The sequence below is a fragment of the Pogoniulus pusillus genome, chromosome 40 (genome assembly GCF_015220805.1).
Source record: "Pogoniulus pusillus isolate bPogPus1 chromosome 40, bPogPus1.pri, whole genome shotgun sequence".
NCBI classification, from domain to species: Eukaryota; Metazoa; Chordata; class Aves; order Piciformes; family Lybiidae; genus Pogoniulus; species Pogoniulus pusillus.
In genome coordinates, this window is record NC_087303.1 from 6,998,913 (window position 1) to 7,016,329 (window position 17,417).

Consider the following 17,417-nt stretch of genomic DNA (forward strand, 5'->3'; position numbering starts at 1 on the left):
GTTGGGGCTGTTGAGCCTGGAGAAGGGAAGGCTCCAGGGAGACCTTAAAGCAACCTTCCGGTAGCTGAAGGGGCTGCAGGAGAGCTGGGGAGGGACTTTGGACAAGGGCTGGGAGTGCCAGGAGGAGGGACAATGGCTGTGAGCTGGGAGAGGGGAGAGGGAGAGTGGAGATGAAGGAGGAATTGTTGAGAGTGAGGGTGGGGAGAGGCTGGCACAGGCTGAGGGTGCTGAGAGGCTGGCACAAGTTTGCCAGGGAGGTTGTGGAGCACAGAAGCACCCAATGTGATCAAAGATCAAAGATCAAAGATCACATTGGGTGCTTCTGTGCTCCACAACCTCCCTGGAGGTGCTCAGGACCAGTCTGGATGAGTCCTTGATCAAGGGCTGGTGGGAGCTGTCCCTGCCCACAGCAGGGGGCTGGAACTGGACGCTCTTGAAGGTCCCTTCCAACACAGAACATTCTCTGATCCTTGGGGGTCCCTCTGCAGTTAGGACCCCATCTCCAGAGCCCTCTCTGCCAGGTTTTGCTCACTCCACTGCCCGGCCAGGCAGGACCCTGCACAGGGCTAATCCAGTCTGAAATGTCCCTGGAGTGGGATGGGGACCTGCCCTGCATCCCTGTGCTGGGATGGTGCATCCCACAGGCGGGCAGAGGACTGGTCCCCACGCTGGGGCAGTGACATGGTGGGACAGTGATGGAGCTGTGCCCTTGCACCGGGGCAGGTGCAGGGCTGAGCATCGCTGCGGTGGGACGAGGCCCAGCCATATGGCCCTGTGGTGCTGCAGGGTCCCCAGCTGGGCACACGCTCGGTGCCACTCACCCTGTGCCATTAGACCTCCGAGTCAGGTGTGAAGGTCAGGACAGTCCCAGCCCTTGGAGATGGACCGGGGGTGGAGTGCAAGCCACGGAGCAGGGCGGGGGGGGGGGTCAGTGGGGTGAGGCGGAGGGGGCCAGGGCCTGGAGCACCCCCGGGGCTGCGGCGTGGGCAGGCCGGTGGCGGCTGGCAGGGCGGCGGGAAGCGAAGCGGCTCCGTTTTCCAACTCTTTATTGTAAATAAACTCTGCGGCATTGCAGGAGCTCTGCCGGGGCCGGGGCCGGGGCCGGGCGCGGAGCATCCCCGGCGGCGGCAGCGGCCCCGGCGGCGGCGGCGGCTCCCCAGCGCGTGCAAAGCGGGAGCGCGAGGCGGGGGGCGTCCGGGGGGGGGGGGGGGGGGGGGAGGGGTCGTTCGGTACAACCTCGGACCCCCCCCGGCCCCGGCTGCGGACGTAGCGCGGAGCGGAGTGGTGCGGGATGGCAGTGCGGCGGCGGCGGTGAGGTGCGGGCGGTGCCACCGCCCCGGTGTGCTTGGCCCCCGCCGCCTGCCGGGACGCGGCTCGGCCTGCTGCGGGCAGGGGCTGGGGGCGTTTTGCTCTCGTGGCTCTGGAAGCACCGGGTGCGCCCCCCCGGGCCCCCTCCCCGGCGGCTCCGCCCGACCTCGCGGCGTTAAAATCGGTAAGAAAAACTCCCCTGTTTGTCTCCGTGTTCGTGTCCCAGCCCCGGCGGCAGCGGCGCTGTGGCCGTGCCAGCTGCGGGGACACGGCGGCGGCAGATGGCAGAGGTGGGGGCACTGGTTCCCGCGGTGGCTCCCGGCCCGGGCGTCCCGCAGCCCATCGCTGATGTGTCCCGCGAGGAGTCGCCACCGAACTCAAGCCTGGGGGCGTCCAGCCGCCCCCTTCCCAACGCCCTGGCACGGCAGTGCCCTGCGCCCTGTCCAGTGCCAGCACAGCCAAGGCACCCATGGGTGCTGCAGGCACCCAGCTGGGCTGCCACACAACACTGGGGCCATGGCTGGGCTTGGGGACACAGTCGGTGCCCTTCTGCCACCGTGGCAAAGGGCCAGTAGTGGGCAGGGGAGGATGTGAAGGAGCCATGCCCACACCACTATGGGCATGGGGGTGTCCTCCAATGTGGTCCTCCCATCGAGGGTCACCAGGAGTGCCCACACACACACACACTGAGTGTCACTAGGGGGGGTTGAGTGTCCCTCCCCCCAGTGCTGAGTGTCACCAGTGGTTGAAGGGACCAGTGTGGGTCCCCAGTGCTCTGTGGGTGCTGGGGGTTGGGTGGCCCTATGGAGCCACCCCATGCAGGGTGACATGTGCCATGGGGATGGGACAATGCACCCCACTCACCTGCCCTGAGGACAAGGGACATCCAGCAGGTGCTGTCCCCCCACCCAGCCTGCAGGACAGGTGCCACCAGCCTGCAATGGAGCTGAGGTGACATCTGCCACCCCATGTGCCACCAGCCCAGGGCTCACCCTCTACCCCCAGCCCCCCAGGGTAAGCCCTGCTGTCACCTGCTGCCCCTCCTGCCTGAGTGCCATCAGTTTGGGGTTCACCTGCCTGAGTTGGGGAAGGGAGGGGACCAGGACAGGAGACAATCCCTGCCTTCAAGGGAGAGCCTGGCACCCCTGGGTGCCATGCGCTTGGAATGCCATGGCTGGGATGCGCAGCCATGACATTTGGGGGTGGAGAGGGTTTGGGGGGGAGGGCAACATACCCCACTTGGGGGACTGCAGAGGTGCTTTGGAATGAGGGGACACATCTTGGGGTGCAGATCTGGCCTCCATGGCCCCCACACCAGAGCTGGCATCTGGGATGGGGGGCACATGAGTCCCAGGCTCTGCACTGGCGTGGGCTGTTGGCCTGGTACTGGGCTATACTGGCCTGACACTGGGGCACGCTGCCTGCCCTGTGGGAGTCCCAGGTCCCAAAGCTGGAAGATGCTGATGGGGGGCAGAGGGGGGGCTGTGGGCATGGGGGATCCCTGCCTGCCCCCGCGGGTACATTCATCGTGGTGCCGGGAGTGCCACCAGCCCCAGGGCGGGGGCCGGAGGGGGCCCCTACATTCGTGAAGGTGTGGTGAGGGTCGGGGAGGGGAGGGGTCCTGAGTGCCTCCCTCCCCCCCGCTCTCCTCCTCGGCCGGGCACTCTGGGGGGGGGGTTGGGGCAGAGCGGCTCCGCTCAGGATCCCCCGGACCTGCAACACAGAAGTGGGCTGTGTTTAGCGTGGGGCAGTGACACAGGGGGGACACATGGGGGGACACTCAGCTGGTAAGAGCCAGCGCTAGGGTGGGGGTGGGGGCTGCTGCCAAGCCCCTCCCTCCACCCGCCGTCTCTTTTCAGCTGTGGGGGGCACAGAGATGGAGACAGCACGGCCGGACACACAGCACACGGACAGACGGGCCCGGGGGGGCTCCCACGCCGTCAGGCTGCCGGACGGTGACGGTGACAGTGACGGTGACGAGGAGGAGACGATGGGGGGGACACGGTTACACTCCCTGCTGCGCCGGATCGTACCTTCCTCGGCGGATGTTCCTTGGGGGGCGGCGGGGGGAGAGGAGAGGAGGGTTAGTGCCACCTCCCCGTTCACAAGGACCCCCCCAGTGTGTGTCCCCACCCGCAGCGTCCCTGGCCCCACCGGCAGCACGTGTGTCCCCCTGCCAGCCAGGACACACGGGGGCCACCAACACAGCCCCCAGTGCTCGGGGAGAGACACAGCACAGGGTGACAGTGACCCCCCCCTCACCCAGTGCTACATGAAGGCAGGGACAAGGGGACCAGGCAGGGGCTGAGACAAGGAAACAGGCAGGGACACGGGGACCAGGCAGGGACACGGGGACCAGGCAGGCACAAGGGAACCTGGCAGGAGCGAGGGACCAGGCAGGGACAATGGGACCAGGCAGGGACACAGGGACTAGGCAGAGACAAGGGGACCAGGCAGGGACGCGGGGACCCAGCATCCCCAGACCCCAGGAGACCACGCAGCAGGAGATGCCCAGCTGGGGGGGAGCGGGGGTGTCCCCACGCGGGGGTGTCCCCAGGAGGGCACCGCAGGGGTGTGGCTGGTGACGCCGCAGCGGTGCAAGGGGCCGAGCCACGCGGCGGCTGCTTACTTAAATCCCCAGCCTGTCCCCCCTAGGACGATGGCGGCCACCAGCACGGCCCCCGCGATGGAGCCGATAATGATATTGGTGCCACTGGGACCTGTGACAGAGGGGACAGGGAGGAGGGGACAGGGACACAGGTCAGTGGCGGGGGACATAGAGACGCGACCCCAGGGCAGCCCCAGCACTGTGGGGACCTGAGGTGAGGGACAAGACCCCGCCGTGCCCAGCTGAGCCGTGGCACCGGGGTTGGGGGATGGTACCAGTGGACTCTCTGGGTTGGCCGGGGACAAAGTAGGGCATCCCAGCCCGCGGGGACCGAGGGCGGCAGGGGCACGGGGACCCCGCGGGGGGCACGGACCCTTGTATCGCTCGGTCTCCCCCGTCGGCTTCGGCTCGGGGATGGGATCGTAGACGCTGCAGTCCTTCCCCGTCCACTCGCTGCGGCAGATGCACTTCCCCTCGTTGCTGCACACCTGCGAGGGGACGGCGTCACCCCCACGCTGCCACGACACCCCCACCCTCGGGTCCCGTGGGTCCCCTGCTCGCCGTGTCCCTCACCCCGTGGTCGAAGCAGATCTTCCCGTCCCAGCTGCCGGGGCAGGAGCTGAAGTTAAAGGCCGTGGCTGGAAGGCATTTGTGGTCGAGACACAGCATGCCGGGCCCGCAGGGCGTCCCGTCCTCCACGTAGCTCAGGTCCGAGCCGTCCACCAGCTGCACGTGGCCTCCCCTGTGCCAGGACGGTGAGAACAGGTGACACTGGGACACCCACCCCCACCCAGGGACACCCCCGGCCCCACGGCGCTCCTCTGTGACCTGAGCTAGGTTGGATGGTCCTGCTCTGGCAGGGGGGTTGGACTCGAGGAGCTCTTTGGGTCCCTTCCGACGCCTGGCGCCTGTGAGCTGTGCTCCTGTGACCCACCTGCAGTCCACGTAGCGGTTCTGGTGGTAGAAGGTGGTGGTGGCGATCTCGCCGCTCAGCTCGCCCAGCCGAGGCGCCCCCGAGATGTTGGCGCAGAGGAGGAAGCCGCAGAGGACGTCCCTGCAAGGCGCCGCTGGCATCAGCGGGGCAGGCAGGTGGCACCCAGGGCAGGGGGCAGGGGCCGGGGCTCACTCACTGCTTGTTGCATTGCAGCCAGCCCAGGCCCTCACGCCCGCAGTTGCCTCTCTCGGTCCCCTCCACATTGAGCTTCTCGTAGCAGAAGCGCTCAGCCGAGCCTGGGAGGAACGAGGGTCACCTGCTTGCCACCTGCGGGCCCCCCCCGGCTGGCAAAGCCCCTCGGGGCCCCGCACTCACCACGGCCCCAGAGCGCGTTGCACTGCCGGTCTCTGGTCTTGCAGCGCCCACCGTAGCAGCGCCCCTGGGGAGCAGGGGAGGGGTCACAGGGCTGGCGAGGGGCTTGCACCCGCCGGAGTGTGCCCACCGAGGTGCTGCAAGGGCATGGCCAACTGCCCGAGCACCAGCATGCTGGAGCCCACAGGGACATGCCGGAGCCCGAGGGATGTGTCCAGCACCACGGGATGTGCCAGGGCCCCACGGGATGTCTCTGAACTGATAGGACATGCCCGAGTCCACGGGCAACACTCCTGAGCCCCGTGGGATGTGCCTGAGCCCCAGAGAATGTGTCTGAGTCCCACAGGATATGTCTGGTCCCAAGGGACATGCTGGAGCCCACAGTGAAGTGCCTGAGCCCCACGGGACATGCCTGGCCCTGCAGGGACATGTCTGAGCTCCATGAGGATGCCTGAGCCCCACGGGACATGCCTGGCCCTGCAGGGACATGTCTGAGCTCCATGAGGATGCCTGAGCCCCATGAGATGTGCCTGGCCCTGCAGGGGTGTGTCTGAGCTCCATGAGGATGTCTGAGCCCCATGAGATGTGCCTGGCCCTGCAGGGGCATGTCTGAGCTCCATGAGGATGCCTGAGCCCCATGAGATGTGCCTGGCCCTGCAGGGGTGTGTCTGAGCTCCATGAGGATGTCTGAGCCCCATGAGATGTGCCTGGCTCTGTAGGGACATGTCTGAGCTCCATGAGGATGCCTGAGCCCCATGGGGTGTGCCTGGCCCTACAGGGACATGTCTGAGCTCCATGAGGATGTCTGAGCCCCATGAGATGTGCCTGGCCCTGCAGGGACATGTCTGAGCTCCATGAGGATGCCTGAGCCCCACGGGATGTGTCTACACCCCACAGGGACACGCTGGAGCCCACGGGAATGTGCCCACGCCCGCGGGGGGGTGCCCGAGCCCCCTGCCCACATCTCCTCACGCCAGGCTGGCCTCACCTGCTCGTTTTCACAGAAGTAGCCATCCAGCTTGTGGAGGTTGGGAGGACACTGTGGGGACAGGAAGAGGACAGGTGGTGCCCCATTGCCCCCCCGTGCGTCCCGCTGTGTCCCCCCCAGCCCGGCTCACCTGGCTGGAGTCTCCGGTGCAGCTCTCGGGGATGTCGCACTCGTTCACCGCCTCCCGGCAGGACACACCTCGGGGCTCGTACTGCACCAGCAGGGGAAGCCACCGCGTCAGGAGCCACGGCGCAGGAGCTCTGGCGGCTCACCGCGTCCCCCCCCGGCCCCTCACCTTGCAGCCCTTGCAGCAGAGCCCATCGCTGCACATGGCATCGTGGGTCAGCGTGCACTTCTTGCAGCAGTTGCCCCCGCTCTTGGCACACTCCTGCGGGGACAGCAGCCGGCATGGCTCCGTCAGCCACCTGGCACTGCCACCGCGGGGACAAGAGCCGGCATGGCTCCGTCAGCCACCTGGCACTGCCACCGCGGGGACAAGAGCCGGCATGGCACTGCCAACCACCCGGCAGCCCCCTGTCCCTGCTCACCGCCAGCGAGCCGCAGTCGCACTCCTCTCCAGCCTCCACGAAGCCATTGCCGCACTCCGGAGGGTCCAGGAGCTGCCAAGGCAGAGATGGAGGTGGGGGAGGCAAGAGCTTGTGCGGGGATCCCCCCCAAGCGTTTCATGTCCCCAGGGGACAGCAGGACCCCCAAACTGTTTGCTTTCCACCAGGCTCCAGCTCTGTCCCCACTGGGGACGCCAAACTCAACTACCTTAGATGTGGCAGGGGCTGGGGGGAGATCAGGAGCCCCGGGGGGACCCTGGGAGCCTCCGCTAGGGCATGGTCCCCACCCTGGACAGCCAGCCGGGGCCAGGGGCGGGCCGGGGGGGGGTCCATTACCTTGAGGGGCTTGTTGAAGAGGCAGCTGCCGGGGGGGGGGTCCATTACCTTGAGGGGCTTGTTGAAGAGGCAGCTGCCGGGGGGGGTCCCTTACCTTGAGGGGCTTGTTGAAGAGGCAGCTGCCGGGGGGGGTCCATTACCTTGAGGGGCTTGTTGAAGAGGCAGCTGCCGGGGGGGGGGGGGGGGTCCCTTACCTTGAGGGGCTTGTTGAAGAGGCAGCTGCCGGGGGGGGTCCCTTACCTTGAGGGGCTTGTTGAAGAGGCAGCTGCCGGGGGGGGGTCCCTTACCTTGAGGGGCTTGTTGAAGAGGCAGCTGCCGGGGGGGGGGTCCCTTACCTTGAGGGGCTTGTTGAAGAGGCAGCTGCCGGGGGGGGTCCATTACCTTGAGGGGCTTGTTGAAGAGGCAGCTGCCGGGGGGGGGGGGGGGGGTCCCTTACCTTGAGGGGCTTGTTGAAGAGGCAGCTGCCGGGGGGGGTCCCTTACCTTGAGGGGCTTGTTGAAGAGGCAGCTGCCGGGGGGGGGTCTCTTACCTTGAGGGGCATGTTGAAGAGGCAGCTGCCGGGGGGGGGGGGTCCCTTACCTTGAGGGGCTTGTTGAAGAGGCAGCTGCCGGGGGGGGTCCCTTACCTTGAGGGGCTTGTTGAAGAGGCAGCTGCCGGGGGGGGGTCCCTTACCTTGAGGGGCTTGTTGAAGAGGGAGCTGCCGGGGGGGGGGTCCCTTACCTTGAGGGGCTTGTTGAAGAGGCAGCTGCCGGGGGGGGGGTCCCTTACCTTGAGGGGCTTGTTGAAGAGGCAGCTGCCGGGGGGGGGGGGGGGGGTCCCTTACCTTGAGGGGCTTGTTGAAGAGGCAGCTGCCGGGGGGGGGGGGGGGTCCCTTACCTTGAGGGGCTTGTTGAAGAGGCAGCTGCCGGGGGGGGTCCCTTACCTTGAGGGGCTTGTTGAAGAGGCAGCTGCCGCCGCCGTCCTGCAGGAACTGGTTGTACTCATCGATGCTGCAGCGTGAGAACTTCCGCGGCAGGTAGTACCTGTGGGCGGGGGTCACTGTCACCCCCTCTGCCACCCACCTGGCACGACTGGCCACTCCATGACCAGGCACGGTGATGTCCCTGCCACAAGCGGCGACATGGGGCACAGGGGAACTGTGGCAGTGCCACCCCGAGCGGGCACCCACCCTGTGTCCTCCATGATACAGCCCAGCCAGGAGTCCGGACAGCGACAGTCCCCTGGGAGGAGAGCAGGCAGGTTGGGGGTGCCGCTGTCTTGCCACCTGCTTGGTGGCACCGCGGCGTCCCCGCATCGTCCCTGCCCCTCTCCCAGGGGGTGGCACAGGTACCTGCAGCCGCCCGGTGCTTGTTCCACATCATGCCCACGTTCTGCCCCAGCGTCTGTGCCAGCGTCACCGCCATGGCTGCCACATTGCCGTACTGCACGGGAGGGACAGGGGCTCGCCAGAGGACCCCCCCCCCCCAGTCCCAGACTGCTTTCATAGGGGAGGGGTCCCACTGCACCCACCTCGTTGACACCCCCGGCACGGGTGGGCGAGCAGATGCCCCCTACGAAGGCGGTGCCGCTGCGGCTGCTCTGAAACGTCCGACCCCTGCGAGGAAGAGGATGGTGGGGATGGGGGTGGTGGCTGCCGGCCCCCGGGAGGGGAGGCGGGCGCGGCGCTCACGAGAAGAGGTGGACGGTGTCGCTGTGCTCCGCCGCGCCCTCCCGACGGTACTTCACGAACTCGCTCAGCGTCTCCAGCGAGTCTTGCCCCACCCGGATCCGGTCCTCCAGGGCCCAGGTCTCCATGGCCACCAGCACGATGCGGGTGTTGAGCTGCTCCTTGTAGATCTGGGAGGGCGAAGGGACAGCACTGGCGATGGAATCCCTCAGGGCAGACCCTCCCCAGGACAAACCCTCCCCAGGGCAAACCCACCAGGCGCCAGGGATGAACCCCCCGGGTACAAACCCTGCAGGACCTGGGCATAGCTCCCTCCAGGGACAATGTCCCAGGAGGAAACCACCGGTGGGACAAACCCTGCAGGTGCTGCCAGCCAAATCCATAAGCTGCCAGGGAAAAGACCCTGCAGGACAACCCTCCTGGAGACAATGCCCCAGGGACCAGCTCAGCAGGTGCTCAGCGCTCTGGGTGTAGACCAACTCCCCTGGCACAAACCCCCATGGGTAAGCCCAGCAGGTGCCAAGGGCAAACCCACCAGCTGCTGCTGTCCCGTCAAGGATGAACCATCAGTGGGACAAAGCTCTGGAGGACAGTCCTCCAGAGGGACAAACCTACCAGGTGATGGGCACAAGCCCACTGGAGACCAACCCTCTGGGAACAAGCCACCACCAGAAGACCCACCAGAGACAAACCCACCAGAGACAAACCCACCAGGGATAAACCTGCCAGGCACTGGGGGCTGTGCCCTCTGTCCAGGGATGTCCCCCGGGGACAAATCTGCTGCCAGTGAAGCCCCCAGGGATAAAGCCATCAGGTGCCAGGCACGGACCCCCCCGGGGGCCACCTCCCCGGGGACATGTCACAGCAGGGCCGAGCCCTGGCGCGGGGCCGAAGCCTCTCACCATGTCTGCCAGGTTGACCACAGACTTGGCGAAGTTGCTGGTGAGAACCACAGACTTGCGGAGCTGCAGGAACTGGGGAGACAGCAGGGGCCAAGGTGGGCTGGGGGTAGTCGCCCCAGGACCCCAGCCCACCGGCCCTGGGACCCCCCCCCCCCCCCCCCGTTACCAGCTGATGGTCGTTCACCACGGCCAGCTCGATGTACTTGGTCTCGCTGTGCACTGTGTGCTGGGCTCGGCGAACCTGCGGCGGGAGCCCAGCCTGAGCCCGCGGGCACAGCCCAGCGGCAGCTGCCCACGCCCCGGCCGCGGCTGCCCGCCAGGGCTCTGTGGCACGCGTGGGGTGGAAAGGCTGACTGAGTGGGTTTGGGCATGGTTCCCCTGGGGCTGAGGGGTTCCCCGGGCATCCCTGAGCCTGTGCAAGAGCAACACCCTGCAAACATGGCCCTGGCACCCTTCAGACACAGCCCCAGCACCCTTCAGACGTGGCCCTGGCACCCTTCACACATGGCCCCAACACCCTGCAACCGTGGCCCTGGCACCCTTCAAATGCAGCCCCAGCACCCTTCAGACACGGCCCCAACACCCTGCAATAGTGGCCCTGGCACCCTTCAACCACCACCCCAGCACCCTGCCAAGAGGGCCCTGGCACCCTGCAGGCACAGCCCTGGCACCCTGCAGACTCAGCCCCAGCGCTCTCAGTCGAGCCTGGCTGCCCCCGTGCCAGAGCAGGAGTGGTCGCCCTGGTGAAGCTGAGCTGGCAGCTGGAGGCCAACCCATGTCCAGAAGTCCTTGTCCCCTGCCCGTCCCCTCTGTGCCCCACCTCCTGTCCCCCACTGTCCCCACGAACCTGCCGCCGCCGCCGCAGCTTAGGTAATCCGCCCGCGAGGTCCTGGCTCAGTGCGGGGAGGAGGCAGCCTGGAGGGAGGGGACAGAGCTGGCGAGGCGCACACATGGGACCCCCGGGGCCAGCGGGGCCGCTGCCCTCAGCGCTCGGGGGTGGGGGCTGGCCCTCCGCGAAGGCTCACCCGGCTGGGTGCAGCTGGGGACACGCTGGACGATGTGCGGTCGAAGGCCCTGCCAGGGGGAGCTGGGTGTCAGGGCTACGCGTGGACGTGACAGCGTGGAGTGGGGACGGCCACGTCCCTGCGTCCCCCAGGCTGTCTGTGAGCCGCAGCCAGACTCAGCTGCTGCAGTGGGGGAACCGCGGCAGCACCGCGGCGGGCGCCGGTGCCCACCTGCCTGCGCTCCGTGCCCACCCGGGGCTCGATCAGGTAGGTGGCTCGGCCGTCCGAGAAGACTCCCCTGCAGAGAGAGAAGAGGTGACAGGGAACAGGGGGTGCGGCCCCCCGGCCCCTTCCAGCCCCGCCCCGGGGACTCACCGCAGGCCCTGGCAGCTGGAGAGAGCCACGAAGGAGCGAGGCTGCCCCCGGATCCGGCCCTGGTAGTAGCAGTGCTCCCCTGCACCCTGCCAGAGCAGGGAGGGGCAGCTGAGCCTGCCGGGCCTGGACACTGAGGCCCATCCTGCCCGGTGCTGAGCAGGCAGGGCTGCCCCATTGCTGCATCCCCACGGTGCTGTTGGCTCTGGGGTTCATCAGTCGCTGAGGTTTGCTGCCTGTCCTCCCAGGGGTGCACTTGGTGCCCATGGCACTCAAGTGGCCACTCATCACAAACTGGCAGTGTGGAGGCAGCATGTGCCAAAGCACTTTGGGATCACCAGTCATGCCAGCACCAAAGGGGGAGAGACCCTGCCCTCTGTGCCCGCCCTGATGCATGGGCTGGGCACCCCGGAGGTGGAAGGGCACCCTGAGGCCATGCAGCTGGAGATGCCAAGCTGCTGGCTGCACTCCTGAACTTCTCCTGGGTTTAGACATCTCCAGAGATGGCATGGCATGGCACTGCACGATGTAGCACAGCATGGCATGGCACAGGGTGATACATTGTGGCACCACATGGCACAGCATGGCATAGCACTTACCGTGCTGTGACTGCTGTTGCTGCCCGTGCCAATGTGCCGCTCCTCGTAGTGGGATGCAAGGAGGTGGCTGCCGGGAGCAGGCAGGGGGCGAGAGGCCACAGTGGAGGAACGAGGAAGAAGAGGAGGAGGAGGAGGAGAGAGAGGCAGCATCCTCATCATGAACCCTCATCGTGCACGCACCCACCACCCACGTACATGGCATCACTCTGGCACAGGACCCCCTCAGTTCATGAGGCTGCATTCCATGGGACCCTCCCTCCTTTCCCCACACCCTCCAGCTCAGTCCCCACTGCCAGAGATGGGACAGCTCCGCACAGCCCATCCGCTGCCCACCAGGACCCACAGCTTCTCCACCCCGCCCCTGCTGCCCCCGGCAGTTACACAGCAAGTGCCCCGAGCCCAAGGAGGAGGCTGCCAACCCCGTAGCAGGTGCCCCCAGCCCCATGGCAGTCCCCTCATGCACACAGCAGCTCCCCATGGGAGGTTCCCAGCTCCCCGCCGTGCCCCCCAGCTGCTCACTGGTTCAGCCGGAGGTCGAGGGTGAAGGCGGAGCCGAAGGCGTGCACCACGAAGCTCACCCGTGCCAGGTGCAGCCCCTGCGAGAGAGCCGGAGCCGGCAGCCCCTCGCCGCCGGCCCCCGGGGGAGGTTAAAATAACACCCCCAGGGCTAAACACCCCCAAGGGTGCCCTTCTACTTATAACCCCTACAAGCTCAAAGCCAGGCGCTGGGTCTTGCCCCTACGTCCTCACTCCTGCAGCAATGGGAGGGCACCTGCATCCCATCACCTGCATCCCATCACCTGCATCCCATCACCTGCATCCCATCACCTGCATCCCATCAACCACATCCCATCAACCACATCCCATCACCTGCATCCCATCACCTGCATCCCATCACCTGCATCCCATCAACAGCATCCCATCACCTGCAACCCATCAACCACATCCCATCAACCACATCCCATCACCTGCATCCCATCAACCACATCCCATCACCTGCATCCCATCACCTGCATCCCATCACCTCCATCCCATCACCTCCATCCCATCACCTGCATCCCATTAACTGCATCCCATCACCTGCATCCCATCAACCACATCCCATCAACCACATCCCATCACCTGCATCCCATCACCTGCATCCCATCAACCACATCCCATCACCTGCATCCCACCAGCCTCCTGCTCGGGACCTGTGTTTGGCTGAGGGCTGCTGGAGCATCTCCCCCACTCCCCCTGGGTCCAGCTTGGCCACAGCAGGGCTGCTCTGGCTGCCTCCCATCCTGTGGTGCCTGCTGCTCCTGACCTAATTCCTGCCGGCAGGAGCCATGCTCTCTGGCTCCCACCTGAGACCTGACCAACTTGCAGCGCGGGTGAGGGTTTGTCACGGCCCCTAGTGAGGGTCTGGCAGCAGCAGCGTGTCCCTTGGTGAGGGTCTGCCGCCAGGGCGCACCACTGCCGGGGGAAGCCAGCTCCTCCTCGGGGTGCCCCAGCCTCACGCTGAGACCCCAGGCGCAGCTCAGGGTGGTGAGGTGAGGACAAGGACCCATTTGCCACTATGCAGCCCCCCTCGGAGGGGACAGTCCCAGCCATGACCGTGGGCACCAGGTCGGGCAGCACAGCTGGGAGAGGCTGGCAGGGGCTCTGCCAGTGCCGCCACCAAATCCCCTGGGGTCCGCAGCGGCCGCATCACCCCGTGACGCCCCCCCCCAGCGCCCCGCCAGTGCCGGCAGCAGCCTGGCACCCCTGGCAGCTCTCGGCGCCCAGCGGTTTCGCTCAGCGCCGGATTTCAATCACCCTTGCAGCAGCCACCGCTCGTTATTGCTCCTGGAGAGCCGGGGGGGATCGATGCGCCTCAGCCTCCGCAGTCTCCACCGCCTGGCTCAGAGCACTGACCCTGCCGCGCCGGGTGCCAGCCCCCTGCCCGCTCCCTTCAACGCCAGCAAGCAGGCACCGGCCATGAGGCGAAGGTCGCTGGCCAGTGCTGATGCAGCGAGGGGGCGGCTGGGGGCACGGCTCCCTGTGGGGCTGCTCCCGCGTGGCGAGGGTTGCCCTCTGTGGCACAGGAGCCGTGAGTTCATCCGTTCTGCAGCAGCTCTGCCAGCCCCCACCCTGCCCACTCCCACCCTGCCCGTTCCCATTCCCTCTCTCATCGCCCACACACACCTCACCAGCGCCCAGATCTGATGGGATCTTGTGGCACACAGCAGTGCCCCGCTGGGGATGGGTGATGGCAGCACAGGGTCCCCAGGGGGTGGAAGGACCCAGTTTGGGACCATAGAATCATAGAATCAGGCAGGGTTGGAAGGGATCACAAGGATCAGCCAGTGCCAGCCCCCCTGCCATGCCCAGGGACATCCTACCCTAGAGCAGGCTGCACACAGCCTCAGCCAGCCTGGCCTCAAACACCTCCAGCCATGGGGCCTCAACCCCCTCCCTGGGCAACCCATTCCAGCCTCTCACCACTCTCCTGCTCAACAACTTCCTCCTCACCTCCAGCCTCACTCTCCCCACCTCCACCTTTGTTCCATTCCCCCCACTCCTGCCACTCCCTCACAGTCTCAAAAGTCCCTCCCCAGCTTTTTTGGAGCCCACTTCAGGTCCTGGCAGGCCGCAAGAGGGTCACCTGGGAGCCTCCTCTGCTCCAGCCTGCACAGCCCCAACTCTTTCAGGCTGTGCTCACAGCAGAGCTGCTGCAGCCTCTCAGCATCCTCCTGGCCCTGCTCTGGGCACTCTCCAGCTTCTCCACAGCCCTCTTGGAATGGGGACTCCAGAACTGGGTGCAGGACTCCAGGTGGGGGATGCTGGTGGCCACACACACCCCCTGGGGTGTGGACAGGCTGGCAACGGCAGCCCCTTGGGGATCTGCCAACCCAGCTGGGGACCCCAGAAATAGAGGACAGAGGGGTTGTGGTTCACTTACAGAGCCTCTTCCTCCTCCTCCTCTTCCTCCTCCAGGATCATTTCTGACCCTGGTGTCCAGGTGATGCTTCTGGACCTCTCCTCCCGAGCTCTGCCCCACCAGCCTGCTGGGGTGGGTGATCTGGGACACCACCTGCCCGTCCTGCCATCCGGCCCGGGGGAGCCTCCGCTGCAGCCAGCCAGCCTGCACCGCGGGACCTGCGGGCACCGGAGCTGCTGTGCTGCTGGCCCAGGGGTGGCTCGGGAACAGGGGACTGCAGGCAGAGGGGTGGGCACACAGGGGGTTGTGGGTGAGGAGGGACACAGGAGGCTGGGCACATGGGGGGCTGAAAACGTGAGGGGCTGGAGACACAGGGTGCTGAGGATGAGGAGGGCTGAAGACAAGGATGGTTGAGGACAGAGGGGACTAGGGACAAATAGGGATGGGAATGGGGACTTGCTCTGGGGGTAACTCAGGTGCAGCATTGAACCCCCCAGGACAGAGCATCTCTGTCCTGGATGGGATGCCAAGGGGGCATGGAAGGTGGGTATGGGGACACCCAAACCAGTGGTGTGCCCAGGAGGGGACACCCAGGAGCACAGGCTTGGGGGGCGCCCAGGGGACGTGGTGGACACACAGGAGAGGAAACTCGAAGGGCTTCGGACACAGTGGTGTGTCCTGGAGGGAGCACTCAGGGGACACATGAGTGGTGGCAGTGGAGGGGGCTGGTAAAGAGATGTGTCCCTGGGGGGTCACCCAGGGGATGTGGAGGGACCCAGGACTGCCATGGCACCTGGAGTGGGGCCGGGCACAGCAGCACAGCCTGGAAGGGGCATCCAGGGGGCAAGGGGAGCTGGGATGGGGACAGCTTCTGAGAGGATGTTGGGAGGCTGCAGGGACTGGTGTGGGGACACATCCCCGTGGGAGATGGTGAACTGGAATGGGGACACCTCTGGGAGGGGACACAGAGGGCACACAGAGGGGACATAGAGGGGACATAGAGGGCTGATAGGGGAACACCTCCTGAGGGGACAGGGAGAGCCTCTATGGGGACACCCTTTCAGAGGGGACGCCCAGGGGACGGGAGAGCTGCTACGGGGGACACTTCTGGAAGGACCATGAGGAGGCCACTATGGGGACACCTCATCAGGGGACAGCCAGGGGACATCAGAGGGCTTCCATGGGGACACATGGTAAGAGGACACGGAGGGCCGCTGCGGGGACATCTTCTGGGGGGCACCCCAGGGGACAGGGCGCTCGATACGGGGACATCTCCCAGGGGGGACATGAGGGGCTGCTATGGGGACACCTCCCGGGGGGGACAGCCAGGGGACACGGCGGGAACCGCTATGGGGACACCTCCGGAGAGGGCAGGGAGGGCTGCCAAGGGGACACCCCCGCGGGCGCAGCGCGGGGCCGCGGGTGCGGGGCGGCGGGGGCGGCAGGTGCGGGGCCGGGTGGCTGCGGCGGGGGCGCGGGCCCGGCCCCTCCCGGGGCGCTGCGGGGCGGCGCTGCGGAAAAATGTGTCGATGCAGCGAAAAAACCGCAGCGGCGGCGGGCACCGGGGCTGGGCACCGCCAACGGCAGCGATGCCGGGGCCGGGGAGCGGGGCCGAGGCTGGGGCCGTGCGGGGACCCGGGGATGCGGGGACCGGGGCCAGAAGCTGAGGGATGCCGGGGCCGGAGCGCCGCGGGGACCGCGGTGATGCGCGGAGCGGGGGGATGCGGGGAGCGGCGCGATGCGGGGGCCGGAGCGGGGCCGGGAGCGGGGCCGGAGCGATGCCCGGGCCCGGGACCTACCTGCCCGCGGGGTGAGCGAGAGCAGCGCGGCCAGCAGCCAGCCCCGCAGCGGGCTCATGGCTCCCTCATAATCCGAGCGCGGCCGCGCCGGGCCCGTGCAGCCGGGGACCGTCCTGCCCGTCCCTCCGCTCCCTCCGGTCCCTCTGTCCCTCCGCCCCGGGCCGGGCAGGGCAGGGAGCGGCCACCGGGCCCCGGGAGCGCCGCCCCCCCCGCACGCGTGCACGGCACCGGCCCCCCCGCCACCGGCACCGGCGCCGGCGCCGGCAGCGGCACCGGCAGCGCCCGCCCCGCCCCGGGGCCGCCCCGCCCCGGCCCCGACGCTCCCCCCCCTGTAACAACCCAACCCCGGTCCCTGCTCCAACCGCCCCCCCCCCCCCCGCCAGCCCCGGCTGCCGCAGCGCCGCTGGCACCCCCGTGGCATTGCAGCACCGGGGCCCGGCCGGTATCGCCCCCCCGGGCAGGTATCACCGCACTCCCCCGGCCCCAGTACCGGAGCCGCTGCTCTCCTCCTCCCCACCCACCGCCCCTCTTCAGTTCCGTTTCCAGAGCCGGTACCGAAGCCTCCGCCAGTGCCCAGTCAGGGCTGGAACGGAGGAGCCAGTAGCAGACCCCCCCAGCCAGTGCTAGACCCCCGAGCCAGCACAGGGCATCTCCACTCCCGCCCTGGGCTCCTCGGCCAGACCCCCCCAGCAGGGACTGCAGCGGACGAGCCAGCACCAGACACCCTTCCCAGTCAGCACTGGACCTTCCCAACCAGTGCCAGCCCCCCCAGTCACTATGAGACACCTCCCCACCAGTGCTGCCCCCCAGCCGGGACCAGGCCCCTTATCCAGTGCCCCCTCCCCCCGCATCCAGCCCCCAGCCGGGACTGGAGTGGCTCAGCCCATACCAGACACCCCCCAGCCAGTAGGGAGCCACCAGTACTGGATCTCTCCCAGTCAGCACTGGACTCCATCAAGGACTGGACTGCACAGCCAGCACCCCCCCAGCCAGCACAGCTCCCCTCAGCCTTGACCCTCTCCCTGAGCCTCCCAACCACTCCCAGGTCCCTCGCTGCCCCC

The 17,417-nt window shown here is 67.4% G+C and overlaps 1 protein-coding gene across 2 annotated transcripts; it reads right to left on the reverse strand.

Annotated features, from left to right (window-relative positions):
- Positions 1-1,029: 1,029 nt before the first annotated feature.
- Positions 1,030-16,576, reverse strand: ADAM11 (ADAM metallopeptidase domain 11). 2 transcript variants are annotated; one of them, XM_064174554.1, is made up of 26 exons: positions 16,357-16,574; positions 14,579-14,775; positions 12,175-12,251; positions 11,656-11,722; positions 11,060-11,145; positions 10,916-10,982; positions 10,706-10,754; positions 10,528-10,595; positions 9,847-9,921; positions 9,681-9,752; positions 8,782-8,948; positions 8,622-8,706; positions 8,443-8,533; positions 8,281-8,332; positions 8,035-8,134; positions 6,759-6,830; positions 6,506-6,598; positions 6,341-6,421; positions 6,211-6,261; positions 5,226-5,289; positions 5,047-5,146; positions 4,851-4,970; positions 4,490-4,658; positions 4,290-4,404; positions 3,342-3,359; positions 1,030-3,021 (listed from the first exon to the last, which is right to left on the reverse strand). In XM_064174554.1, the coding sequence occupies exons 1-26, from the start codon at positions 16,412-16,414 to the stop codon at positions 2,378-2,380; spliced, it is 2,838 nt and encodes a 945-aa protein (XP_064030624.1). In that variant the 5' UTR covers positions 16,415-16,574; the 3' UTR covers positions 1,030-2,377. The 2 variants fall into 2 exon arrangements, with proteins under 2 accessions (XP_064030624.1, XP_064030625.1); XM_064174555.1 differs by lacking the exon at positions 1,030-3,021 and adding an exon at positions 3,938-4,028 and having other exon boundaries at positions 3,023-3,359; positions 16,357-16,576.
- Positions 16,577-17,417: the final 841 nt, after the last annotated feature.